Below are 27,758 nucleotides of genomic sequence, written 5' to 3' on the forward strand. Positions count from 1 at the left end.
CGCCACTGAAAATGTGACGTCAACAGACTGCATACTGCCGATAGGTCAGTCAGTGGCACGAAGGAGCAGCTCCTTCACAAAAATCAAAACTGCCCTTTTTGAAAGCACAGGAGAGAAATGGCTTCACACAAAGCAACATGTCAGTGCACACGTTTACCACGTTTAGCAGCAGGTATAGCACCTTCTCAATGTTTTCATTTGCTGTGTTGTTTGTGTTACATACAAATGACATCACTGGACTTTCAGCGCCATAGCTATAACGGCCCCATGCACTCTGAGGCTGCACTCGCTCTGCTAGGACGCTGTCCCTGTAACCTGATCCTGAATAAGTCAAAAAAGATGGATGGAGGTCAAGTTCTGCAAGTCTGGAAGTTCTGGCTTTCCATTCATTGCAGGATATTTTTGACTCACTTTGACATATGTACAGAAATATCCTCATGAAAAAGAATTTATGTATATATTAACATGTATTTATTTTAAAAACAAACAAACATAAATGACAAATAACACACCATGTAAAAAAACACAAGTGTCATACAACAAGATGCATTTTGATGAAGACAAAATTTCAGTAAAACTTCAGTAAAAGTTGAAAATGCTAGCGTTTGTTGGGCTGATGGTGTGTGTTGGCAGAAGAACAATGAGGTTAACAGTATTTACAGTTGTGGTCTGAAGTTTACATTCACTCACCATGGGCATTATTGCCATGGTAACACTGAGCTTTTAATGGTTTTTAGTGCTGTTCTTTTCCCAGAGTGGAATAATTGAACATTATACCTTTAATGACTTAAAAAAAATCATAATTGGGTCTAGATCAGGGGTGGGCAATCTCAGTCCACGAGGGCCGGTGTCCTGCAGGTTTTAGATGTGTCCTCGAACCAACACAGCTGATTTAAATGGCTAAATTAGCTCCTCAACATGTCCTGAAGTTCTCCAGAGGCCTGGTAACGAACTAATCATGTGATTCAGGTGTGTTGACCCAAGGTGAGACACCGGCCCTCGTGGACTGAGAATGCCCACCCCTGGCCTCGATGTTTATATATAGAATCAATACTGTATATACATGTACTAACTTAGTTCCTTAAGTTACTGGTGCTGGATTTATCCCTATGATGTATTGTTTGTAACTTCTTACCACAACTGTAGATTAAGGCAGGTCCACATTTTCACATTTAACTCAAACAAACAAACAAACAAACAAACAAACAAACAAACAAACAAACAAACAAACAAACAAACAAACAAACAAACAAAAAGCTACTTTAAAACAGAGACATTCAGGGGCACTTCAAGCAGTTTAAAGAGCTGTATCTCAACCACTGAACATCAACTCATGCAGCATACAAATCTTTAATCTTTCCTTTAATTTCTCCATCTCACTTTTAGCCCTGAAGATAAATAGTCAATATTTCATTCTATTTTTATTTTCAGTACAGACTCCCAAACTCAAGGTAATATACACAGCTAAGAAGTACTGGAAAGGTTAGAAAAGTACATAATTAGAAAACATTAATAACACTATTATTGTGTCAGAATTTCCAGGGATCCATATTGTTTAGATTGATGAATTTCTGACATTCGGACCTGGAAATATTATTGTGAAGATAAACACAACAACAAACACAACATGCAACTGACAACGTTGTGCTCTCAGAATACCAATTTCTACATACCAGTTACTTATTGTTGTGCTTTTAATTTAATATAGACATATGTATTTTATGGAGTTGGGTGTTTTGAAACGTGTTGATTGTTGTGCTGAGACGTAACTTTTACGTTAAAGGCAGTTATTCTCCATATCTGCCTTGTGTTGCAGTTTTTACAGTTTGACTACCATCTGGTGAGTAGCTTTTGAGTGTTTGCATATAATCTCATGTCTTACATGCAAACTATGGGTAACAAACTATGGGTAATCTGCTAGCAACCAAAGCCATCACAAGGAGGCTTTTGGTACAGCACCCTCTTCGTGACCCATTTTATCCATTCACACCGATTCACACAAGCACTTTTTCTATGTAAATGCTTTCTATCTGTCACACATTCATACTCCGATGGATGCATCAGAGAGCAACTTGCCCAAGGATATTTGACATATTGACTGGAGCAGATGGAGATCCAACTACCAACCTTTCAATTTGTAGCTGACATCCAAATTTTTCCCTTGCAACTGTTGGTTGCATCTTGAGCTACATAAGCAAGATGTCACTCAGCACGTAGCCAGTATTGGTATCTTCATCACGCCAACTCAGATGACATGAGTTGTTGTATTACATAGAAGACATATAGCACATACAGTACATCTTAGTGGTTCAGAAAAGCCTTGTCAACTATGTTTTGTCACTGAGGATGGAGTGTGAGCATCAGCTATGCACAAACTTGAGCCCCATAATGCTGATTTTGCTATAGATTATGCAGAGCTCCTTTCATTAATCCTTACAAGTGAATTAGTAAATTGAGAGCACTTATTTGTGGTGTGCTTTTCAGATCTCCTGGCCTTAACAGAAAGTTGGTTTTGTGGCTCCAGAGGCTTCTGATAAATCACTGAAAGTAACCAATTCTGAATGTTTAGTAGACCCAGAATTAAATTAAAATCTGTTCACATTAGCTGCAACTGTCATCGACAAAATTCCACAAATCCACACAGCACTTTGTTTACCTTTGCAATATTCAAGTGAAAAAACAAAAAACAAAAAGAAGAAAATAATGCACCTCGACTTTGCATGAAGTCAGTGAGAACGCATGCCAGCATGCTACTGTATACAAAGGAATCAGAAGAAGGTTGACTCTACAAGAGGAAGAGCACTTGAATTTGTTCATTACACTTTAACCCTTCACCCAGTGTGTGCACCGAGCATCAGCCAATCAGATCGCAGTCCAGTGTCTTGCCAGTGGAAACAGCTCCATGTTTCCACTGGCAACATCAGGAACTGGATTTCTTATATGAAACCAGAATAAAATGAACTTCTCCTGAAAGGAAAACTCATTTTACCTGCAGTTACAAACAATAATAATAAAAACAATAGTTTGACATTTAGGTGGCTTTAATTCGTGACATGTGACACCCAGTCATTCTAACCACATGGTGGCTATGATCAGCACAGCAACACAAACCCATTTATTTCAGCCACAGTGGACCAAAATAAGCCGATGCAATAAAGCCTGCAATTCCTGTAGCTGGAGGGCTTCTTTTAAAGGGACCCTATCTGCTTTTTCTTGTTTTCTGTCCTGCATTCACTGCTGCAGTCTCTGATGTTATTAAATGTAAAAGTAATCCCAGTGAACAAAAAGTGCCAGCTTCAGACTGCTCTGTGCTGTTCATGAGCACTGGGTGCTGCCCCTCTGCAGGCTTCCAGAAAGTGCCTAATCAGATGAATGTGGGCTTATGCCCAGGCCTGAAAGAGACAGGAGCTTTTTTGAGACAACAGATGAGTTGAGGGGTTGCTGGAGTGCTGAAAATGACAACAATAGAGGCTGCTGAAATGTGTTACCTCACACATTTCTTGTCCTTAATGAGCAAGAGAAGCTCCGAAATAAGCAGTCCAGTTTTGGCCACCTCCACCTCAAGTTAGCTTAATCAAGCTGACACCAAGAAGGAGGTTCCTGTATAGAATTAATCTCTTCTTAACAATCCTGTTCAGATGGCACTATGAGGTCTCACAGACCCAGTTGGACCTTTGCAAGGTGAGTTGCTCCACTCTCTCCATTCACACCTGGCAGATGTTGTAGTAGACTGTGTGTGCATTCATCTGGCTCACCGAGTCACCCGTCAAATCGAACGTGCAGTCTTTGTGTGTGTGCATCTCCGTCATTGGCACATCGACCGTGTTGGAGTTTTTGTGCGGAGTCTGCGTCCCATAGGACGGCGCAGGCTGCAGATGAAGTGCAAAAACATGTTAGCCTCTTACTGCAGCAAGATCAGCATGCTTAATCAGCAAACTAGCTACGACCAGTTAGCCCCTGCTTTGAGTTTCATTGCTAATCTAGATTAACTAACTTCAACTTCATTCAGAACACAGAAAAGAACATCTGCCTTCTCACAAAGAGGTGTTTGAAGCAACAAAACAACTCAAGAAATGTTGATCAGTGCTGGTAAGTTGACAGAAACAGCTTCTGGTGTGCTATTAACAGACTGTTCTTCCTGGCAACATGGAGCACTGAGTTCAGTAGATATGGGAGGAGCTAGTCTGAGGCTCAGGATGACAGTAGGAGCTTTAATCCTTTGTAGTTGTTGGTCCAATCTGAACACACCTACTGCTGTAATCGTATTATGTCCATAGACATGAATGAAGAAACAGGTCACAGGCTCAGGTTTATAGTCATCAGGTACATACAGAGATATGTGGTCAGTAAAGTTGGTCATATAAAGACAGTCATATAAATGGAACATGTCCCATAAATACAACGATGAGACACAAATGTTTTTGAATTTGCTGATTTGAGTGAATTTGTTGTTGGGAGTTTTTAAGTATTTTCTATTCAAAACAAACTCTAAACAGTTTGCACATCACTACGTTCTGTTATATTACCCTATTACACAGCATTTCTTTTTAAATTAATCTTTTTTAGAAACAGGATCATACTAATATACAGTTGTGGTCAAAGGTTTACATCCGCTAATCACAGGAACAAATTTCATGGTCATTTTGGGCTTTCTGTTAATTTTTTGAACTGTTCTTTTTCCAGAATGGGATGCTTGTACAGCATCCATCTTTCAGCCTTGGATTATCTCTAACATTAGGCCAGTACAAGAAGAAACAGGCCCAGCCTGATATATGTACATATGATCACTTAAATACTTTAATAAGAGGTGCTGAATGTTCGACAGTGTCTTTTGACTTGACAAGGCCAAGGTCTACAAACTTCTCACATGATAAACATGATTTGTAGTTTTTGCTGGACAGCACTCACTGGACTGACCAATTCTTCCAAGAGGAGTGATACTTTGCCATTGTTCATAGCATCGGTCAATTCAAAGAGTGCTGTCAAGCAAATCCTTTCATGCTGGCAAATAGAAACTACCAGCTGGTTTTACCTTTCCTGCTGTGCTCAGGGGAAAGTCTTTCCGACAGAGGTGCGCAATGATTCCTGCTGCAAGGGCGTCACCAAGAACGTTGATCATGGTACGAAACCTGTCACTGCAGAGAGAAGGAAAGACAAAATGCCACAAGACCACCTCACCAAGGACTGATTCCATCCTTTGAAACCTGTGATTTTCCATAATCAGTACTTACAGGATCCAATCAATGGCTACGATTAGTGTGATGTCATCTGGTGGCAGGCCTACTGATGTGAGTACGATTACCATGGTAACCAGACCAGCCTGAGGAATCCCAGCTGCTCCAATACTGGCGGCTGTAGCTGTGATACTGGAAGACGGGGAGACATGAGGAGAGTTAGAGATCAAAACTGAAAGAACATGAGCAGACAGCAGGCTTCTTCAATGTTTATTATGTATTTTCATAAAGTTTTAAAAGGCTCCACTGGCTACAGGAGAGTATAATCTGTGTCTCCCATGCACACAGACTGGTTCTGTACAGATAAAGTGAAAGTAACTGTTTGTCTCATTTTACCTGATGGTGACCAATTGGCCAAAGTCCAGCTCGTAGTCATTAACCTGAGCAATAAAGATGGCTGCCACTGCCTCATAGAGAGCTGTCCCATCCATGTTGATAGTGGCACCCACTGGGAGAACAAAACGAGCGATCTGCCGGTCCACATGACAGTTTTCCAGCAAACACTTCATGGTGATAGGCAGTGTGGCAGAGCTGTGGACAGGTGGCATTCAAACAAAAGATTAATAGGCCCATATTCTGTTTCGTATCTTCACTCCTCAGTTAGCGTTTAGCATATTTGCTATGAACCTTTCCAGGACTAACTAACTGAAGCGTAGGAAGCAGGTTAAAGTAGGGCTGACCTGGAGGAGGTTGCCAGGGCGATGACCAAGGCCTGCAGGAGGCCACGGATATAGCTGAAGGGGTTCTTCCTGGTGAGAAGGAAGTAGAAGAGAGGAAGGAGGACAAGTCCATGAACAAAGAGCCCGGTGAGCACAGTAACACCGTACCAGCCCAACTTCTTCCCCAGTGTGCTCGGATCCTGCATGTCCAGGATCTTCCCCGCCACCAAAAAGATAATCCCAAATGGAAAATACCTGGAAGAACAGAACATCATTATGAATCCTATAAGAGCTAAACGTGAAGTTTGTCTCTGAAGCTTAAGGCAAAACTTAAATGTTTTACATTCATTCCTTTCATGTTCATTTCACATATTTTTCATATATACCTTGTTCTTGAGTGGAGTTCAGATATCATTAGTTTGTTTAGAATTATGAACATAGATTTCTTGAAGTCCACTGAGCATTATTTTAGAAAATTTGATCGGGTTTTGCAAGAAAGAGTTACTATATTAAAATAACTCGCAAAATATTTTTCAATTTAAAAAATGTAGAAAAAAAACCAGCCTCTCCCATTTAAGATCATCTTCTCAGGAACCTCGTGACTGTTCTTCTCCCATTTTTTGATCATTCCTTAGAAGTCCTGTACTGTTGGTGAGAATGGTTCTGGTTACGGGTGCTCTCACCAACAGTAGCATTCTTTGAGGGTTGATTCAGACTTAGGTGTATACATGCATACAGAATAAAACCTGTAGAGCTGCATCTGTTTGTGTTGAGCGTTAAGGTTTTAAAGCCTTGCTACAGTTTTAAATCTCCTCGTATTTGGTATTTGTCTTGACAGTTGACACATATGACCACAAAAACACAGCTAGTTAAGAATATAATAAAGAAAATATACACAATGCGTGTTGTTGTGACTATTTTCCACCCAGTGGGATTTGTTTTTGTGGTTTAGTTTAATTAAGCTCACCTTTGTTGGGATAGTGAGATTCATTTTCAGTAATGTGAATACCAGTACAGTCAAATGAATCAGTCACTACAAGCTTTCATGGCTCATTTACAAAGCCAACCATGCACTTTTGATTCAAACACAGGTGTAGAAAGCTGCAATTGTAACATAGGCTCTGCATGGCATTGTTCAACCCCTCAAATTCAAACTGAGAGTCTGCACATCAGTTTGTCAATTTGAAGTTATTGTGGGGGTAAACAGACCCCTAGCTGTATGACTGTACTCTGAGTTTTCATCTCACCAAACAGCAGCGTTGATGATCTTCATGACACACTCGTTGATGCACTGACAGACATTGATCAGTGGGACTCCTCGCTCTCCCATCCTGCCCAGCAACAAACCTGCAGCACACATAAACACTGATTATGCTTGCGTTTCTATGCAAGCTTCAGCTCTGTAAATGTTATCACAGACTTTGCCCATAAATGAGGGAGGTCTGGAATGGTGGGAAAACCATCACAGACTGTGGAGAAGGCAAACGAACTCAACAACTTCTTCAACAGGTTTGACCAGCACACAACCCCCCCACCCTCACCTTTACCTACAGAGCCCTCTCCCCACTCTCCTACCTCCCTCGCTTCCCCCCCTTCCTGGCACTATGACACACCAACTCTGAATTATGCCACATTCAGAAGTTTGCAGATGACACGGCCATCATGGGGTGTATCTGGGATGATCGGAAAGAGGAGTACAGCAGTGTGGTGAGGAACTTCGTCACATGGAGTCACACAGACCACCTGCAACTCAACACCTCAAAGACTTAGGTGTGGACTTCGGGAGGTCCAGAGCAGGGCCACTGCCAGTTCAGAGGGGGAGGAGGTGGAGGTGGTCAACAAGTACAAGTACCTCGGGCTGTTTTTTGCACCTGTACAAAAAAGCCCAAAGCCGACTGTACTTCCTCAGGAGGCTGAGGTCTTTTAACATCTGCAGGAAGCTCCTGAGGATGTTTTACCAGTCGGTGGTTGCTGGAGTCCTTTTCTATGCTGTGGTGTGCTGGGGGAGCAGCACAGCAAAGAAGGACTCATGCAGGCTGGAGAAACTGATCAGGAAGGCTGGCTCTGTGGTCGGCATGAAGCTGGACACTCTGGTGACAGTGGCAGAGAAAAGGACACTAAAGAAGCTGCTGGACATTATGGACAATGCTGGGCATCCTCTGCACACGGCCATAAACAATCAGAAGAGTCTGTTCAGTGACAGGTTGCTTCTCCCCAAGACAAGAACTAACAGACTTAAAAACTCCTTTGTCCCACACGCCATCAGACTGTTTAACTCCTCTCTGGAGGGGAGAGGGAGGGGAAACAGGAGGACAAAGGAGGGGGGGACAACTAAGCTGTAGTGCCTTTCACTGTGAAACCGTGCCTCAGGGGGTTGGGAAGCGCATCTGTAACCAGAAGGTCGCCGGTTCAATCCCCGTACTCTCTGTCCTGGTCGTTGTGTCCTTGGGCAAGACACTTCACCTACCGCCTACTGGTGTTGGCCAGAAGGGCTGATGGCGCGATATGGCAGCCTCGCTTCTGTGGCTACAACCATAGCTGCCTCCACCAGTGAGGGAATGCGAGAGTGAATGAATAGTGGCATTGTAAAGCTCTTTGGGTGCCTTGAAAAGCGCTCTATAAATCCAATCCATTATTATTAATATCCAACAATGCAATAGACTTCAATACTTGAAATGTGCAATTCCCTTGTGTTCTTATTCCTATTTATTCTATTTATCCCTTTTGTATACTCTGTATATGCATATATATGTCTCTGTATTTATATATGTGTATATATGGTATATTTCTGCTCACACTCTGTAACTTCTGTTGGTGCTGTGCTATTGGAAACCGAATTTCCCGGAGGAACCCACTTGAGGGATTAATATAGTTTTATCTAATCTATCTACACCCCCATCACCATCAACGGCGCTGCTGTGGAGAGAGTGAGCAGCTTCCGCTTCCTTGGAGTACATCTGGCTGAGGATCTTACGTGGTCAGTACACACAAACAAAACAGTGAAGAAGGCGCAGCAGCGCCTCTTCTTTCTCAGGAGACTGAAAAGATTCGGCATGAGCCCCCGCATCCTCAGGACCTTCTATCACTGTGCCATTGAGAGCATCCTCACTGGATGCATCACCACCTGGTATGGCAACAGCACCGCCTACAACTGCAAAGCTCTCCAGCGAGTAGTGCGGTGCTCTGAACGGATAATTGGAGGTAAGCTTCCCTCCCCAAGACATCTACAGGAAGCGGTGCCTGAGGAAACCAGGAAGGATCATCAAGGACTCCAGTCACCCCAGCCATAAACTGTTCAGACTGCTTCCATCAGGAAGGAGGTTCTGCAGCATCCGGTCCCGAACCAGCAGACTGAGAGACAGCTTCTTCCATCAGGCCATCAGACTGCTGAACACGTCATAGACACCTCAGCTTCACTACTGGAACTTCAACATTATGCACTACATACTGTACAGTAATGCCACTGTTTTGCACGTCTCAACCAACTCTGTATATCCATCCATTCACTTCCGCTTATCCTTTTCAGGGTCGCGGGGGGCGCTGGAGCCTATCCCAGCTGTCATAGGGCGAGAGGCGGGGTACACCCTGGACAGGTCGCCAGTCTGTCGCAGGGCTAACACACAGGGACAGACAACCATTCACACTCACATTCACACCTAGTGGCAATTTGGATTATCCAATTAACCTATCCCCACAAGCTGCATGTCTTTGGACGGTGGGAGGAAGCCGGAGTACCCGGAGGGAACCCACGCAAACACGGGGAGAACATGCAAACTCGGGGAGAACATGCAAACTCCACACAGAAAGACCCCGGCCTGATGGTGGAATTGAACTCAGGACCTTCTTGCTGTGCGGCAACAGTGCTAACCACCGTGCCACCAACTCTGCATATTTTTTATATATTTTATTTTATTGTTTACTCTATTTAATTTGTAAAATATGTATACACACACACACACACACACACACACGTAGAAAAACATATTTTGTATACACATCCAGTACTATTATATATTGTACATATATTTATTAGTTTCAGATGTAGCCATTCTTATATTTTGCTTGTTTTACATTATTGTATTTTGCACAACTCTGTTGCTTGTGAAGCTCGCACACAAGAATTTCACTCACATGTGCTGTACCAGTGTATCTGCACATGTGATGTGACGATAAAAGTGATTTTATTTGATTTGATCTAATCAAAATTAAGAAAAATTGGTCTTGACTGGTTCATCACACAACCTGAAAGTGGAACTATTGTGTTTTCCTTATTGTCTGTCACACTTGCTCGTGCTCATGCACATATTATAAAAGAAGTAATCTCTCCAAGCCAAAAGAATAGACTTCACCGTGCTCTGATTATTCAGTTTCAGACAGTTTTTTTCAGTTCTGGGACCCATATAATGTCATATAAAGAGAATATCTTATAACATTAGTTTGTTATATAACAAAATAGCAGTTTCTGTCATATCTCAGGCTTCTGTGCCTGAGATATGACAGAAACTGCTCAGTTTAGAAAAAAAGATTCAAGGGTTACTCTTAGTAGGCTTTCAAGCAGAAAAGAGTTAAAGGGCCTCACAGCAGGAAAAGCTTGTTTCACAAGGTGGATGAACTTAGGGGCTACACTATAGAAGTATGAATAAAGATTATTTTTAACTGTCAATCATTCAAACAATATTCTAGTGGAGTCCAAAAAGAAATGAACAGGTCATTTCTGATCAGGTCATTTCTGGTTACAAAAACCAACATGTTGGCAGTTAAAACGCTAATGATGAGGTTTCAAAATTTACGATGTTACCAAGCCCGATCCCACTCACCCATAGTTGCAGAGAAGATAACGATGCCAAGGACATTCATCTGCTGGCTGCTGCCTGGACTTGTCTTGTATATGACATCTGGAGGAGGAGTCAGCTCGAGGTACACCATGCGCCCTTTGGGGTCATTGTCATCAGGGATCACATAGACAAAGTTGGGCTGAATTGTTTTGGTTGGGACTTTGAGGATGGGAATCAGGTCTGTTTTGTACTGAAGAAAGAAAATCATATTTAGTTACAGGATTCAAGCTTGTAGCATTAAAGAAACAACACGATTCTGTTGTCTTACCTGTTGAAATGTGGCCTCAATTAGATTGGAAGGAACCATGTTTCTGTGATAAACAAATTACATCGTTAGCTTTAAACAAACAAACAAACAAACTCCTCCCACCCGCTGCCTCTTCTGCATAGGAGGAGCCTAAGATTCCTCCATGTTGTTCTTTTGTTCTTATTAATTTTTTATTTTGGAATAAATTTTATTTAGCAGCACGACTTGGGTGGCTCTTCTACAGGATGACTGTCTGCACCCTTTGCTGGGAGGGGTTCATCACCTCAGGAGGTAAACAATCCAACGAATCCTTCCAACATGGGAGTGACTTTCAAACATGGCACGAGAGCTTGGTCTGCCAACGTGCCACAGCAGAGATCATGCACCGCCACTGACTTGGTTAATCTATCACTTATCCCTGCAGGATTACTAAAAATATACTGATCAGCCCTGCACTCTAATTGGATTTGTGTGTGTGAGAGAAGAAGAGAGAGTGTGTGTTGGTTTTCTACGTTTTGTTGACCTCAGTTCAGCTGAACATGTCAGAGTGGATGTGCATCCGGACGGTGATCTCTAATACCCAAAACAAACTGTAAAGCTGTGTGCACGTTTCTATGCTGCTGTGCACCAATCCTCATTTCCCTGAATCTCACAGAGGCCACAGAGATGCAACAAGCACAATTACAGGACATGTACCAAAGTGAAATAAACCAGAATTATCCTTTTGATGTGTTTTCCTCCAAACCAGCACAACCGAGGTTCATGGAAATGTTGTTGTTGTTTAGAGGAAAATCCTGGCACATTTAGTTTCTGCACATTCTCCAAGTTAAGTGTGAAACTTTTTACGAACTACACAGCAAAACAGAATGAGATTCAGCACACTGAATACAGCGTTTGTATTTTTGATAATCTTGTATTTGTTAGGAGTTGGGTTCTGGTTATGTGGTGTTTGAGTCACTGAACCTGGCACACCTGTTACTCGTCAGCTGCATTCTTCAGAAGTGTTCCCGACAGAAGACTAGTGTCGGAGTATTGACGTTTTTGGAGTCTGTAATTCTGCCCCTGCCTGCTGGAGCCGTTGGATTATTTCTGGTGACTGTCAGGAGTTTTGTTTCCTCCCCAGGATTTCGCCTCGTCTGGTTTGTTTCCGTCTGGAGGCTTATAAACAGTACCAAATCGAGGGCACTACCTGTGTGTGTTTCCGTCACCTGCACGTCCTGGCTCTGCGTCCCCATTCATACGCTATTGTACATACTTGTAAAACCTCCTCATCACAGTAAATAAACTGTCTTCACCACAACTCTGCTCCCTGCGTCCATCTGCATTTGCCATAACAGTATTTTTGTTCTGTATTCTGTGCATTATAGTCTTCTGGTTATAGTGTTATTTTCACATTCCTGGACTTACGATGACCTTGGGTTTTGTGCTGTCAGTTTCCTGATTCCTGATTTATTGATCCTTTTTCTGTCTCCCCAGTTTTGTCCCTGTGTCCGTCCCGTCTCTCTGTGTCCTATCTCCACCGTAGTCTGATTTCCCTTTTTTACTAAGTTTGTACGTTCATGTGTTACGTTCAGTTTTTGCTTCCTCTGGCTTGTTATTTTGATTTTGTTGTGCTGTGTTCCCCAGCCGTGTCCACTCTGTCCTAGTCTCCTCGTGTATTTGAACCCTCAGTCTGCTTCTGTTCTTTGCTGTTTCCTCTCTTATCCCTTATGCTGTGTGCTCATCTGTCTGTATGTTTCTCCACTAGACCTAGTTTCTCAGTCAGTTTGCTCCTGCCCTGCTCTGTCATTGTGTTTTATTAACCAGTCAGTTGCCAGCTAATAAAAGCTGTGTTTTAGGTTCAGCCTGTGTCACAAGTCCTGCATTGGGGTCCTCTTCCTTCCTTCCTTTTTTTTAGCATTTACTTTCACTTTTTCTTTTACAGTTTGCTCTTTCAAACACAGAGAACAGTTATCACCACACAAATAACTGGCAGGGACCCTTCCAGAGTCTCCAGCTGACTTTTGACCTGTCACACCTGATGAGGTCGAGGAGGGCATCAGCCGAGGTCATGACAGGCCCGCCACCCAGCCGGTTGCTCTCCATCTCTGTGCCCACACCTGGTTTGATGATGATCACGAGAAAGATGCCGACCACTACAGCGATGAAGGTGGTCCAGAGGTAGTATGTGACGGTGAGGACACCCATTCGGCAACATGCCTTCGACTCCATCGATGATAGACCCGACATTAAACTGCACAGCAAGGCAAGGACAGAGGGGGATTTAGAAAATAGTCTGGATCCATCAACAGAGAGGATACACAACTGCACCATAGTGCTGACTGAGAGGTACTGAATAAGAAAATCTATAACAGATCTCTGCTTCTTCAGACTATTTGTTTTAAAACCAGTTTGGGGACATATCTAACAGCAGAATCCTGTTCTGCTGTTAGAAAACTACTCTGTACTTACTACTTAAGAAAAGACTGAAATGTTACTGATAGAAAGCCATGGACACAGTTATTTTTGTGGGTGGTCTTATTGCGTAGATTTGATGCTGGGAGGAGACACAAATCACACTGAGGTTGTTTGAGGACGGCCATGAAAGTCTGTGTCAAGTCAAATATGTGGAGCTATCCATGTTTTTCTTTTAGAGGATTTACCCTTCTAGTTGAAAATTTATGGAGGAGAATCTTTAAATCACTCATATGAATAAAGTCCACGAGTCCTGTCATTGGACTGGACTTTGATTTATGTTATAAGTGTCATAAGTGTGAGAATCAGTATCTCGAGGCAAAACTTTCCAAATAAATATGCTGTTAATATGCCTTTGTTTGATATTTTTATACGCATAATTTATGGATTTTCTTTAGTAATGTGGGTGAGGAAACATATGTGGTAACACACAGACAAAAATGTGGTCCCACTGTAAACACCTGCTGGTAGATTTAGTCTCAATTAGAAGGCCAACTGGACTGTTCCTAACAAACAGGTAAAGTACTGCATGTTTAACTGAAATAACTGTAATAATAATAACAACAACAATAATAGTTTAACACAACTGGCACAGTTCATGTTTAACGTCATAGATACACTCTCTGAGGAGCGCAAAGCTGACCTGCAGAAAAACAACACACAGGAAATACAGCAAGCTCAAATGAAGTGGGATGATCCTTTAAGGTGCTTTTGTTAAAACAAGAGCTTTAACATCACAGCCTTCTAAATCTAAGAGTTCTATAGGGGGCTTTTCTCTTCTCACGGGTTCATATGGCCAGAGTTTCAAATAATGAGATCAGCCTCTGTACAAGTAATCCCTGCAAGCCACAAACTCAGGCTTCAGACTGTTCTAAAGGTCGCATCCTTAAATGTGCATCTATGGTTGTGAACAGAGAAGCTCCACTAACCGGCTTCTTCAACCTTTGGGTTGAAGACGTTTGAGAGGAGCATCTTATCAGAAGAAAGTTATATTCAAGGGGGAGGAGCTAAAATAGCTTATTTCCAATGTTTCAGACAGAGGGTGAACTTAGGGTCTGCACTAAGGCCCAGCATAAAAAATAATTATTTGATTGGGACTATTTCTCACAGCCCATGTGCATGACTGGATGGATTATTTGAATCATACAAAGCTACCCTAGTACAAGAATACAAAACAGTCCACTTTAAGGAAATCTAACTGCACCCTACAGAATGCAGACTGTTGCAAAGCCTCATGGTTCTGATTACAGTGATTTTCCTTGTCATACTGTGTGTCGGTGCTTTGACCCACCTGGACGTGATGAGAGGAAGGATGAGCATCTTCAGCATCCTCATCAGCAGCTCACCAGGAAAAGAGAAGTAGATCTTGGCCTGTAGAGACAAAAACAATCACTTTAAAAAAAAAAATAACAAAGGTTTTCATTTGTAATCTGTTAGACTTAAAATGTTCATTTAAGGTCTTAAATCCAGCTCTTTGTAACAGTTTAAACAGATTTTATTCATTTACATTTGATAAGTTGAATCACATGAATTTCTCTGAAAGTTTTAACCAAGAGATTAATGTAAAAGAAATCGATTAACAAAGCTTAAAGTTTTGTTTCATGGCCTTAAACTTTTAGTTGGAACAAACCTTTGGACAGATTTTATGGAGAGACACAGATTGGTCATAGACCCACAGAGGGTCACACGCTGAACATGACGCACATCGTGCTGAATCACTGAAAACTTCATAAACTCAGTGCACATAATGGATAATTACAACATGCCATTTGTCCACACAGAAACTCTGGGTCCATGTTTAAAAAGATATGACGTTTTTAGATAATTGAATCTGACAGGAGTTCCATATATTTCCATTAAATAATGTTAGCATGCAAGTCTGAAATGTGTTTTCACAGAATTACAGCACAACCTGGTTTCCAATCCTCCACGGAGATTTCAGTTTCCAAATTCTCAATCCAAGCATTTATCTTACATTCACTCTGTCTGATACACAGAGAAAATATTCAGTGAGAAGCAGTTGTCTGTTTGAAAATGCCTCGTTGCTGCCAGAGGTCAGAAGATGATAAGATATAATAACCACTAATTACAACCAAAGTATGTGAATCAAGCCTTAAAGCAGATGAGCTACAGCAGCAGGTAAGAATGCAAAGTGGACACTGAAAACCACACAGGCTCACCTAAACGGCACTAAAGAAAATTGGAAAACATGTTGCCTGGTCTGATGAGTCTTCATTTCCGGTGCAACATTTGGAAGGTAGAATTAGAGTTTGGTGTTAACAGCTTGAAAGCATGATTCTAACCTGCCTACAAACAGAGGTGTCATAGGAGGTGTCATAGTGAGCAGATTCTTGTCAGACTTTTGGTGCTTTAGTACCAACTGAGGATCATTGACATGCCTGACATGTCACAGCCTGACTGACCTCCACAGTCACCAGATCTCAGTCCAGTGGAGCACCATCGGGACGTGGTGGTACATGAGATTTCAATCATGGATGTAGAGCTGACAAATCTGGAGCAACTTTGTGATGCTATAATGTCTAATAATGTCTCTCTGGACCAAAATCTCTAAGGAAGTGAGGACCTTCCAGCACCTTGTTGAATCTATGCCACAAAGAATTAATGAAGCACTGAAAGCAAAAAAAGTGGTCCTAACAGGACACCTATCAAGGTGTAACTAATTAAGTGGCCAGTGAGCTATATACTGTTATGTTATATGTTTTCATCTTATTGATTTTAATTCTTTTTATTTGATTATATTATCCCTCTGTTGAGCATTTTGGCAGACAGATGTCCTTTAAATGTGCTATTTAAATAAAGATGACTTGACTGTAAGCTCTTATGAACAGGTTCTGATGAAAATTTGAGACTGAGTCTTTATCAGAAATCAAACACATCAGGTCCTCAATTCGGTCTCATCTGTTATAGACAAATTAAATTTAAACACCAAATAGTAACAACAACAACAACATGTCTGTGAAGGTTCTCAGTCATCCAGGTCATCGTAGTCAAAGGAGCTTGCAAAGAAAAGCGTCTGGACTTCTTTAAGTTGCTTGAAGACGTTTCACCTTCATCCGAGAAGCTTCTTCAGTTCTAAGGTCAAATGGTGGAGAGTCCCAGATATAAACCTAGTGGGAGTTTCCCCCCAAAGAGGGACAAAGGACCCCCTGATGATCCTCTAATCACCTGAGCCAAGGTGTGAAACTGGGTGTGGGTCACAATCAGCCAGAGTTTCGGGTGTGTTCATTGTGAAACCTGGCCCCACCTTATCATGCGAATTCCTGAGGTCAGATGGCCCAGGATGTGAGTGGGCGTTAAGGCGTCTGGGAAGGATCTCAAAACTGGATTATAGATGGCAGAGAGTTGGTGTCGTAAGCCCCGCCTCTGTTCAAAGATGGTCGCTCACAGTGGACATAGATGCTTCTTTCACTCCTCTTTCAAACCATCTGTCCTCTCTGTCCAAAATGTGAACATTGGCATCCTCGAAAGAGTGACCTTTGACCTTAAGATGCAGATGGACTGCTGAGTCTTGTCCTGTGGAGGTGGCTCTTCTATGTTGTGCCATGCGCTTGTGAAGTGGCTGTTTGGTCTCTCCGATGTAGAGGTCTGAGCATTCCTCGCTGCACTGTACAGCATACACCACATTGTTAAGTTTGCGTTTTGGCGTTTTGTCTTTCGGGTGAACCAGTTTCTGTCTGAGTGTGTTGCTGGGTCTGAAATGCACCGGGATGTCGTGCTTGGGTTTAAATCTGGGACTCTCCACCATTTGACCTTAGAACTGAAGAAGCTTCTTGGATGAGAGGTGAAACATCTTCAAGTAACTTAAAGAAGTGCAGACGCTTTTCTTTGCAATTTCCTTAGACAACAACAACAACAACAACAATAATATGCATTAAAATAAAATAATCTTTCTTTTTACAGCCATTAAAATATGGCATCATGCCTCATGTTCTATCATTTAACACAAAGGACAGAAGTTTATCATTCAGTCAGGATTTGTGAAAGTTTGCACCACATAAACGGAGCTTCCAGCAAAGAATTCATCGGCCTCAATATTTATGATCACACTGCTGCCTTTTATTGATACTTGGTTACTTAATTACTTATTCATGACTATTTAGTGTATTTATCTTTCAGAATGATGGATTGGCCACTTTGTGTATTATCTCTATCTAGCTAAAAATAGTCACTGTTAGTTAGGATGTTTGGATGTGTTTGCTGATATGACACAGACCAGTCGTGCTTTTGTTGCATCATTCCTGTCGTTCTCTTCTTTCACGTTTTTTGTTCAGTTTAGGACCAAGCTAAATGGTAGATGTAAAAGTAAATAAAACCAAAAAACATTAATTCCACAAGGATGCAAGAATAAATCTCTGTGTCATAACACATAATGCAAATACTGTGATTACTCTCAGCTTTCTAAAAATGCAGCTCATTCAAAATGTTTTTTTCCTGTTGTTTATTTTATTTTTTTTTATAAAACTGCTGTTAAAACTAAATTTATATAAAGTGCATTTAACTTAAAATGAAGAAGAAGTCTTTCACTTCAAATCAAATCAAATCAAATCACTTTTATTGTCACATCACATGTGCAGGCACACTGGCACAGCACATGCGAGTGAAATTCTTGTGTGCGAGCCCCACAAGCAACAGAGATGTGCAAACACAACAACACAAACGAGCAAAATACAAGAATGGCTAACCTGAAACTAATAAATATATGTACAATATATAATAGTGTATGCATTTCTGGATGTGTATACTAAATGTTTTCCTACGTGTGTGTGTGTGTGTGTGTGTGTGTGTGTGTGTGTGTGTGTGTGTGTATATACACATTTTTACAAATTAAATAGTAAAAAAATAATAAAATAAAATATAAAAATATACAGAGTTGAATATGTGCAAAACAGTGGCATTACTGTACAGTATGGAGTGCATAATGTTGAAGTTCCAGTAGTGAAGCTGAGGTGTCTATGACGTGTTCAGCAGTCTGATGGCCTGATGGAAGAAGCTGTCTCTCAGTCTGCTGGTACGGGACCGGATGCTGCAGAACCTCCTTCCTGATGGAAGTAGTCTGAACAGTTTATGGCTGGGGTGACTGGAGTCCTTGATGATCCTCCCCGCTTTCCTCAGGCAGCGCTTCCTGTAGATGTCTTGGAGGGAGGGAAGCTCACCTCCAATTATCCGTTCAGAGCACCGCACTACTCGCTGGAGAGCTTTGCAGTTGTAGGCGGTGCTGTTGCCATACCAGGTGGTGATGCATCCAGTGAGGATGCTCTCAATGGCACAGCGATAGAAGGTCCTGAGGATGCGGGGGCTCATGCCGAATCTTTTCAGTCTCCTGAGAAAGAAGAGGCGCTGCTGCGCCTTCTTCACTGTTTTGTTTGTGTGTACTGACCACATAAGATCCTCAGCCAGATGTACTCCAAGGAACCGGAAGCTGCTCACTCTCTCCACAGCAGCGCTGTTGATGGTGATGGGGGTGTGTACTTCTCTGCACCTCCGGAAGTCCACTATCAACTCCTTTGTCTTTGCGACGTTGAGGGTGAGATGGTTGTCTTGACACCAGTGGGTCAGGGCGCTGACCTCCTCCCTGTAAGCCGTCTCATCACCGTTGGTGATAAGACCCACCACTGTAGTGTCGTCCGCAAACTTCACAATGATGTTGGAGCTGTTAGTGGCTGTGCAGTCGTAGGTGTAGAGTGAGTACAGGAGAGGGCTCAGTACACACCCCTGTGGAGCACCAGTGTTCAGTGTGATGGGGGATGAGGTGATGCTGCCCAGTCTGACCACCTGGCGTCTGTCAGACAGGAAGCTAAGGATCCAGCTGCAGAGGGAGCTGCTCAGTCCTAGATCCTGCAGTTTCCTGTCCAGCTTCGAGGGAACGATGGTATTGAATGCTGAGCTGTAATCTACAAACAGCATCCTCACATACGTGTCTCTCTTCTCCAGGTGTGACAGGGCAGTGTGTAGTGTCAGGGCTATGGCATCATCAGTGGACCTGTTGTGGCGGTATGCAAACTGTAGAGGGTCCAGTGAGTCGGGTAGTGCAGAGCAGATGAAGTCCCTGACCAGCTTCTCGAAGCATTTGCTTACGATGGGGGTCAGGGCTACAGGTCGCCAGTCGTTCAATGAGGAGATGGTGGAGGATTTGGGTACAGGGACGATGGTGGCCACTTTGAAGCAGGCTGGGACTACAGACAGAGAGAGGGAAAGGTTGAAGATGTGTGTGAACACTCCAGCCAGCTGAGCCGCGCATGACCTGAGGACGCGGCCGGGAATCCCGTCCGGACCAGTAGCTTTGCGTGCGTTCACCTTCCTGAAGCACTTCCGCACATCCGCCTCAGACACAGTGTGCGCACTGACGTCATCCGCGGTGCGCACTGACGTCATCCGCGGTGCGCACACTGTCCGGTCTCATGGTGTTCGCTGTGTCGAATCTAGCGTAGAATACGTTTAGATCCTCACACAGAGAGGCCGTGGTCTGCGGTGTGCTGGTTTTCCCTCTAAAGTCTGTGATCGTGTTTAGTCCCTGCCACATACTCCGAGGGTTGTCAAACTGTTGCTCCACCCTGTCCCTGTACTCACGTTTGGCTGCTTTGATCGTCTTCCGGAGTTGGTAATGTGCGTGTTTGTAGTCCGATGTGTTCGCGGAGGCAAAGGCGGTGTTCCGTGCCGCCAGTGCCATGCGAACATCTCCGTTAATCCAGGGTTTTTGATTTGGGAAGGATTTGACTGTTCTGGATGGGACGACATCTTCCACGCATTTCCTGATAAATCCACAGACTGAGTCTGTGTATTCATCAATGTCTCTGGCGGCCACGTGAAACATTTCCCAGTCCGCGTGATCAAAACAGTCCCGCAGCGCAGACTCCGATTGGTCCGTCCAACAGTGCACCGTCCTCCGGGTTGGAGCTTCCTGTTTCAGCTTCTGCCTGTAGGCGGGCAGGAGCAGGATGGAGCGGTGATCTGATTGGCCGAATGGGGCGCGGGGGAGGGCTTTGTACGCATCCCGGAAAGAGGTGTAGCAGTGGTCAAGTAGCCGGTCTCCACGAGTGTTAAAATGGATGTGTTGGTGGAGTTTGGATGAGACTTTCTTCAGGTTTCCCTCATTAAAGTCTCCGGCTGTGATAAACGCTGCCTCTGGGTGTGCGGTTTCCTCGCTGCTGATCGCGCTGTACAGTTCCCTGAGTGCACGGTCAGTGTCGGCTTGTGGGGGAATGTAAACAGCCGTAATAATCACTGCTGTAAATTCCCTCGGTAGCCAGAATGGCCGGCACTTAATCATCAGGTACTCCAGGTCCGGTGAGCAGAAGGATTTGACCGGGTGCACGTTCGCATAATCACACCAGCTGTTGTTGATCATGAAACACACACCACCGCCTCTGCTTTTCCCAGTAAGATCCTGTGACCTGTCCGCGCGGTGCACAGAGAACCCCGGTAGTTGTATTGCAGAGTCCGGTACCTTGTACCTTCAGTATTCTCTCATAAGTTTGCAGGATTGACATTATTTTATTTGTCATTTATGTTTGTGGAATTTAAAGGAATTTGAAATGTACATTGTGCCTGGGTTTAGAGTGTCTGGAAGAGTCCTGACTCAGTCAATTATAGATGATGTGAGAGGGCGGGTGTGTGTGTTCAGGGCCCGGATGGCTTGGGGATAGAAGCTCCTCTTGAGTCTCTCTGTCCTTGCCTGGAAGATGCAGAACCTTCTACCAGATTGCAGAAGTTGGAACAGTTTGTTGCCAGGATGGGACGGGTCCTTGAGTATTTGCGCTGCTCTAGTCCAGCATCTCCTGGTGTAGGTGTCCTGAAGCGGGGGGAGAGCAATCCTGCAGCAGCGTTCTGCTGTACGGATCACTCTCTGGAGAGCTTTTTGGTCCTTCACACAGCTGTTCCCAAACCACGATGTCATGTTCTGTGTGAGGATGCTCTCCACAGCGCCTGTATAGAAAATCCTGAGGATCTTTGGAGAGACCCTGAACTTCCTCAGTTGTCGTAGGTGATACAGGCGCTGCCTAGCCTTTTTGGTCTGGACCTGAATGTGGGCAGCCCATGTCAGGTCTGAGGAGATGTGGACACCAAGATACTTGAAGGACTGCACCCTCTCCACTGGAGCTCCATTGATGATGATGGGCTTGTAGTCTCTGTGCTGACCCCTTCTGAAGTCCACCACCAGCTCCTTGGTCTTGCCGACGTTCAGCTGGAGGTGGTTGTCCTGGCACCACGATGCCAGATTCTTCACCTCATCCATGTAGGCTGCCTCATCGTTGTTGGAGATGGCACCCAACACCACTGTGTCGTCAGCAAACTTCACAATGGTGTTGGAGCCATGGGTGGCCACACAGTCTGAAGTGTAGAGGGAGTACAGCAGTGGCGAGAGGACACATCCCTGTGGTGCTCCTGTGTTGATGGTGATGCTGTTAGAGACGCATCTACCCACCCTCACCACCTGAGTTCTGCCAGTGAGGAAGTCCAACACCCATGCACATAGACAGCTGTTAAGTCCCAGATCCCTGAGCTTTGTGAACAGTCTGCAGGGCACTTAAGTCTAGCTGAGAGGGATCAATTCTTCTCAGAAAGACCGTTCACACACAAACGGAACTATTTTTAACAAACACAGACTCTGAAGTGCATGTGCTCATAGGTCACAGTTTTAGTTCACATAACCGAGTAGTTTCGTTGGGTTTTCTGAATCTGCAGACACACAGATTGACAGTGATGGAAAATCACATCAACATTTTCAGATTAAGTTAATCTCAGTTAACTTTAAAATCTTTGTTTGATTTGTGAAACAAGACACAGAGGTGTCATTCTGATCATGCTTGCAACAATTAATGTAAACAGTTTTATTTCTCATCTGTAACTTTAATCTTTCTAGATGAACATTTTTAACCGAGTTGGTTTTATTTATTAACATTATATTAGAAGAGTATAATTAGTAACTGTTAAACAATCGCTTAAGAACTTATCCTATGATTTCGTGTTGAAATGTAAAAACTGATGAAAAAAAGATGAATGAAAAAAACTCATGTTGTATTCTGAATATGAAAATAACCAACGGTGATCAAAGTGAGCCATTATTATTATGTTTATACTATCATAGAGTTGTTTTGGTTATATTTACAGTAAGATGCTCAGAGGCTGCACAAACAGCTTTGTTTTAACTGTTTCTTTTAAAAGCTCAGAGAGAAGGAGCCCTCTGAGAGCATGAGAGGCACTCCTTACATGGACGGATTAACGTTGGTGGATTTGGACTGGCTGCTCTTAAAGCTCTGTGACACTGTTTTTCTTCAACTACAGTGTGTCCTCCAGAGAATTAAAAGGCCAGAGACCTCTACATTTCTTGGAAAAGTTCCCCTCAACATGGAAACTTAACAGACCAGTTGTGCTGAAATTAAGTGGCACTGCATATCCTGCATATCCTGCATATCCTGCATATCTGCATCTCTGAAACTGCACGGTGCTCGATTTATCTGTAATCCTATGAGTATCAGGTTGAAATGTAAAAACAGCTATTTATTATGCTAAGTACATTAAGCTTTGCAACCAGACATGCTCAAACTCCTGCAAAGACAAAATGAAATATTCTATTTGATATATGTCCTCAGTATAATGGATTGCATTTATGTAGTGCTTTTTGAGACCCTCAAAGCGCTTTACAATGCCACTATTCATTCACTCTCACATTCACACGCTGGTGGAGGCAGCTACAGTTGTAGCCACCACTGCCCTGGGGCAGACTGGGGCAGTGGCCAACACCAGTAGGCGGTAGGGTGAAGTGTCTTGCCCAAGACATCAGAACAGTTTGATCATCTTTGCTCTGCAGCAGTAGATTTGCTGTTTAAGTGTAAACACATATCTGGATAATTAGCTTCTGATACAAACGTTAGTTTTCCCTTTTATCTCTCTTTGGTGTGCATATTCATCGTTTAACAGTAAGAACTCATTGGACAATGTAAAAACGAATCTTGTTATGAAATGACATTTGTTTAATTTTATTTTTTAAACGTTCATATAGTTCTTCACAGAGCTGACCGGAACCATTACCTGTGCTGGGTTAACATGTTACAAAGTAACTTGTTACTGTTATCCATAATTACGTTACAGTTACAGTTATATTGACACTTGTGTTATAAAGCTTCCTAAGTTATCTGCATGCTGCATATAGAAAGCATAAAAGGACAGAAAAACTTCATTCTTCTGTTAGAGAAATTTGGGGTTTTGCAAGCATCTGCAGAGATACTGTGCAATCATGAAGCTAGGCAACACCCCAGAGTGATGTCACAGCTGAGTCATTTGGGAAATGCAGTAATGTAACACATTACTGCATTAAATTTAATAATCACATTATAGTTACAAGTATGTTGTTGTTGTGTTACACAGGTTCTGATCAGGAGATCAGAAAGATCTGATCAGAAAGAAACATCAATCATGCCTTTGTCAGCTACCAGCTGACTTCAGTTTCTGTGCAAAGAAAAAAAAACTTTTGAAATGAAGCCATAGACACTACTTTTACTTTCAATGCACAAAAGGCCAAGGGCGCGATGGTGAAGAGCAAGCTGCGTCCAGGACAGAAGCAACTGCGTTTATACTACTAACACACACGGGCTCCTAGCAAGCTGCACAGACAGCATATTTACACAAAACTAAAGTGCTGAGTGTGTGTCGACCCCAGGCCAGCAGACAGAGCCCAAACTGAAGGCAACAGAAGCAAGGACGAGCCTTTCTGCCTCTTCATGTTGCTACAGTAGAATCGCTGCAGTGACTTCTTTGAAGTCCCTTTGAGCATGTAATAATGTTGTTGGGATGTTGTTATGAGTAATTCTTGAGAGTAATTCAGTAATAATATATAATACAGATCTTTTAAAAAAGAAGGAATAATTTAAAATACATTACTTTTTTTCTTAGAGTGCCCCAACACTGGGATTGTACAAGAAAATGTGAGTGAAATGTAAACCATAAATTCAAGTGTCACATTTTTACTACGTTTAGTTTCAATAAAACAGTGATTAAAGAAACCTAAACCTAACTGGACTAAACTATCCAAACGCTGGAACTGACAACTTTTCTCTCTTTCTTACCTTCAGCTGTGTCCTTCACTCTCCTTAATGAGAGATATATAATCCAGTAAGCAAGAAAAATTTGATATGAACTAGAAACTAAGAAGCACAACCTATATTACTATGTTGCTAATCAATCACATATAAAAACAATTTTCACTGTCCTTTATTTCTCCCCAGAGATGCTCTGTTGGGTTCAGGCCTGGACTTGTGGTGGGTTTCATTCTGGATCTAGCCTGGCCTGGACTTTCAGTTTTCCTGAAGCCTGTCTTTTTCTTTCTTGTTTACAGTAATGACTGTGTCAAATTCCCTGTGAATTATTCTTCAGGTTTGTCACACTTTTTAAAAAAAAATCTGGTTCTTCTTGTAGAACATAGCAAACTTGGCAGTGCTGGAGAAGTATAGTTGCTGCACATTATCACTTTTCATGCCCCTTCAGAGACTTAGGCTGTAAATAAAGAGTTATCTTGTTGAAATGTAAATGCTGAAATGTTTTTAAAATCAGGATTTATTTTCCTACATCCATCTTTCCCTCTCTAATAGTGGGTCTCCCATTTGCTGCTGCAAAAGAACGATCACCACCACAGAAGCCTACAACAATGACGTCTTCTGTAAAGTTCACCAGTCTTCGTAAAGGAACTCTGGATCTCATTGAAGGTGTGCGAAAGGGTCGTGAGGTGACTGTTTTTGGCACTATTTAATTAAAACTGAACTGAATTCAAGGAAACTGATTCAGTTCATTTCACTGTTATAGTGCCAGTTTACACCAGCAGTCAGTTACCAACGTAGTCTTTACACTCTGATTTTAAATTCAATTTTGGCTTAAATAGGGATCAAAGGAAGAGAAACCAGTACGGGAGAAGTCCCTGTCAGTACTCACAGCAGTATTCTAGATCAACTGAAAGGAGCTTTTAATAATAATGAATTACAATAGTACAGTCTAGAAATAAAAAACGCATAACTAGCGAGTTTTCAGCATCACTCAAAGACAACATGTTTGTCTTTGAGTGATGCACTAACTAAACATCACAAATAATAGAAGATATAATAGCAGAGAGCCCTACATGCTACTTTAATATGTGTGTTAAAGGACATGTCCTGGGCATAAGCAACTCCAAGATTCTTCAAAGTGTTACTGGGGCCTTATAAATATAATAACTCCAGTTTTACCTGAATTCAGCAAATTAGAGGTAATCCAGGCCTTTGTATTTTTAAGACATTCCTGCAATTCAACTAGTTCATTTGTATCTTCATAGATAAAGTATCATCTGCATAGCAATGAAAATGTATGTTTTCTAATAATATTGTGTAAGGGAAGCCTGTATAATATGTGTGTCATTTAAACAATAATGGTTCCAGCACAGAACCCTGAGGGACTCCTTAACTAACTTTTGCGTGCAGAGCTTTTCTCATTTACATGCAAACTGGAGTCTATTAAACAGACATGATTTCATTTAATGGAAGACTTAATTTCTGTAGCAAAATAAAGTAGTTTGTATCCGCAATCTCGTTCTTTCAGTCACTACCCACAGCTCATGACCACGGGTGAAGGTAGGGACATGGATTGATGGGTAATTTGAGGACTTTGCTTTTACACTCAGCTCTCTCTTCACCACGATGGACCGGTACAGCGTCCGCATCACTGCAGCTGCAGCACCAATCCGTCTGTCAAGCTCCTGTCACTCGTAAACAAGACCCCGAGATACTTGAACTCCTCCACTGGAGTTTAGGAGAAGTGGAGGAGAAGACTCCAACCTTTGTATTAAAATATCAAAAGTTCAGCAGTTTTTTTTTTCAGTTTTTTGATTTATCTTCTTTTTTATGTTATTATATGTTGTTAATTTGGTAACTCTTCCATCCCTCTCTGCTACTGTGTGTTTTGCATACTTTTTACTTAATTCCACAAAAAATATATAAAATAAACAGAAAACAAAACAAAACCAACCAAACAAACCAAAAAAAAGTAATCAACACAGAAGCTGAAATTTAAATTTAAAAAGATATATCGCAATAAATCGAGGCACGAAGCAACGTAAAGACATTTGAAATAAAAATATCAACACAAAACTTTAGGTTATTTTAAATATTACCTTCAGCTTCACAGGAAAATGTAAACATAGAAGCTGAAATTTTACATCCTAACAGAGTGTTTAAAGGCAGCTACTGAGCAGAAAGCTGAGCGAAGTAATTAACAGGAAAAGTGTTGGACAGTATCAATACAGGAGCTTAAAGGTGAGCTCCTGGCAGCACCACTGAAGGTGACTTAACAGGATATTTGAAGGAAAGAAGTCCAGTCGACATAATGACGTGATGTAAATGTGAAGCTGAGAGTTTAATGGCATGCTGTTTGCTGTAAGGTGAACAGTACCTGTGTAGACATCTGACTTCCTCTCAACATAAAGCCTAGCGTGCAGCCGGTGATCACAGAGATGACTGACAGCGTGAGCAGCCCATTCCTCTTAAAGAAATTCTTCACCGTCCTCAGGTCCCCCTTCACTGTCTTCAGGAGGAAAGTCTTCATTTGGTCCCCCATCGTCTTCTCTGCATTTCCAGGCACGTACGAGCTGCTGTCAGAGCGCACCTCCTCCTCAACGTTCGGTAACAGAAGTTCCTCCATACCTGTGAAGATCTGAGTGTTTATATGTGTGGCTGGCAGGCAGACAAACCTGTGAGACCCAACCCTTTCCACTAAAGGATTAAATGATCACTGATCAGCAACAAGGTAGCTCTGCAGACAGCCTGCAGACTTACAGGACTAAGAGGCTTAAAGAGGTGGAGGAAATATCACAGGCCTTTGGCATCTGGTCCTGCTGCTAGACTCAATCGTGTTGTTGTTGTTTCGGTTTTACACCTTTTGGCAAAAGAGTCTGGGTGAGCATGGGTCAGAGGAACCTTCAGCTTTAGGAAAAGCTGCTGGACTCTCAATAAGGTTTCACTTTGAAGTCTCAAATCAGGGTCAGGGTGACTGCACGTGACGGAAGGAAATGTTAATGAACCTGTTGGTCAATGAATCTTCATTAACAACTATATTTACTCCAGAGTTCAGTCTCGATTTCTTTGGTCGGACGTTTAACATTCACATGCACCTACGTTTTTTTTAAGGCCCAAATCTTTCGAACACATTTATAAATCAAGAGGCTTCATTTTGTCTTAAGACAGGAGGCCACTTTATTAGCAAACATCTAATCAGCCAATCACATGGCAGCAACCCAATGCTTTTAAGTGCTGAAGTTTAAGACAAGCATCTTGTTGTGAAGAAAGAAAAA

General features: G+C 42.4%; 1 protein-coding gene across 1 annotated transcript; it reads right to left on the reverse strand.

Annotated features, from left to right (window-relative positions):
• Window positions 1–460: 460 nt before the first annotated feature.
• On the reverse strand, window positions 461–27,167 carry slc1a8a (solute carrier family 1 member 8a). The gene is made up of 11 exons (XM_085245935.1): window positions 26,861–27,167; window positions 14,721–14,800; window positions 12,993–13,208; window positions 10,997–11,039; window positions 10,711–10,918; window positions 7,141–7,240; window positions 5,915–6,148; window positions 5,571–5,765; window positions 5,232–5,366; window positions 5,033–5,135; window positions 461–3,869 (listed from the first exon to the last, which is right to left on the reverse strand). Exons 1-11 carry the CDS (start codon window positions 27,107–27,109, stop codon window positions 3,705–3,707), a joined length of 1,728 nt encoding a protein of 575 aa, XP_085102061.1. The 5' UTR covers window positions 27,110–27,167; the 3' UTR covers window positions 461–3,704.
• Window positions 27,168–27,758: the final 591 nt, after the last annotated feature.

Source organism: Mchenga conophoros, linkage group LG15 (assembly GCF_057382185.1).
Source record: "Mchenga conophoros isolate Kocher_MC1m ecotype Shallow Benthic linkage group LG15, M_conophoros_male_GT1.1, whole genome shotgun sequence".
In the NCBI taxonomy this organism is placed as follows: domain Eukaryota; kingdom Metazoa; phylum Chordata; class Actinopteri; order Cichliformes; family Cichlidae; genus Mchenga; species Mchenga conophoros.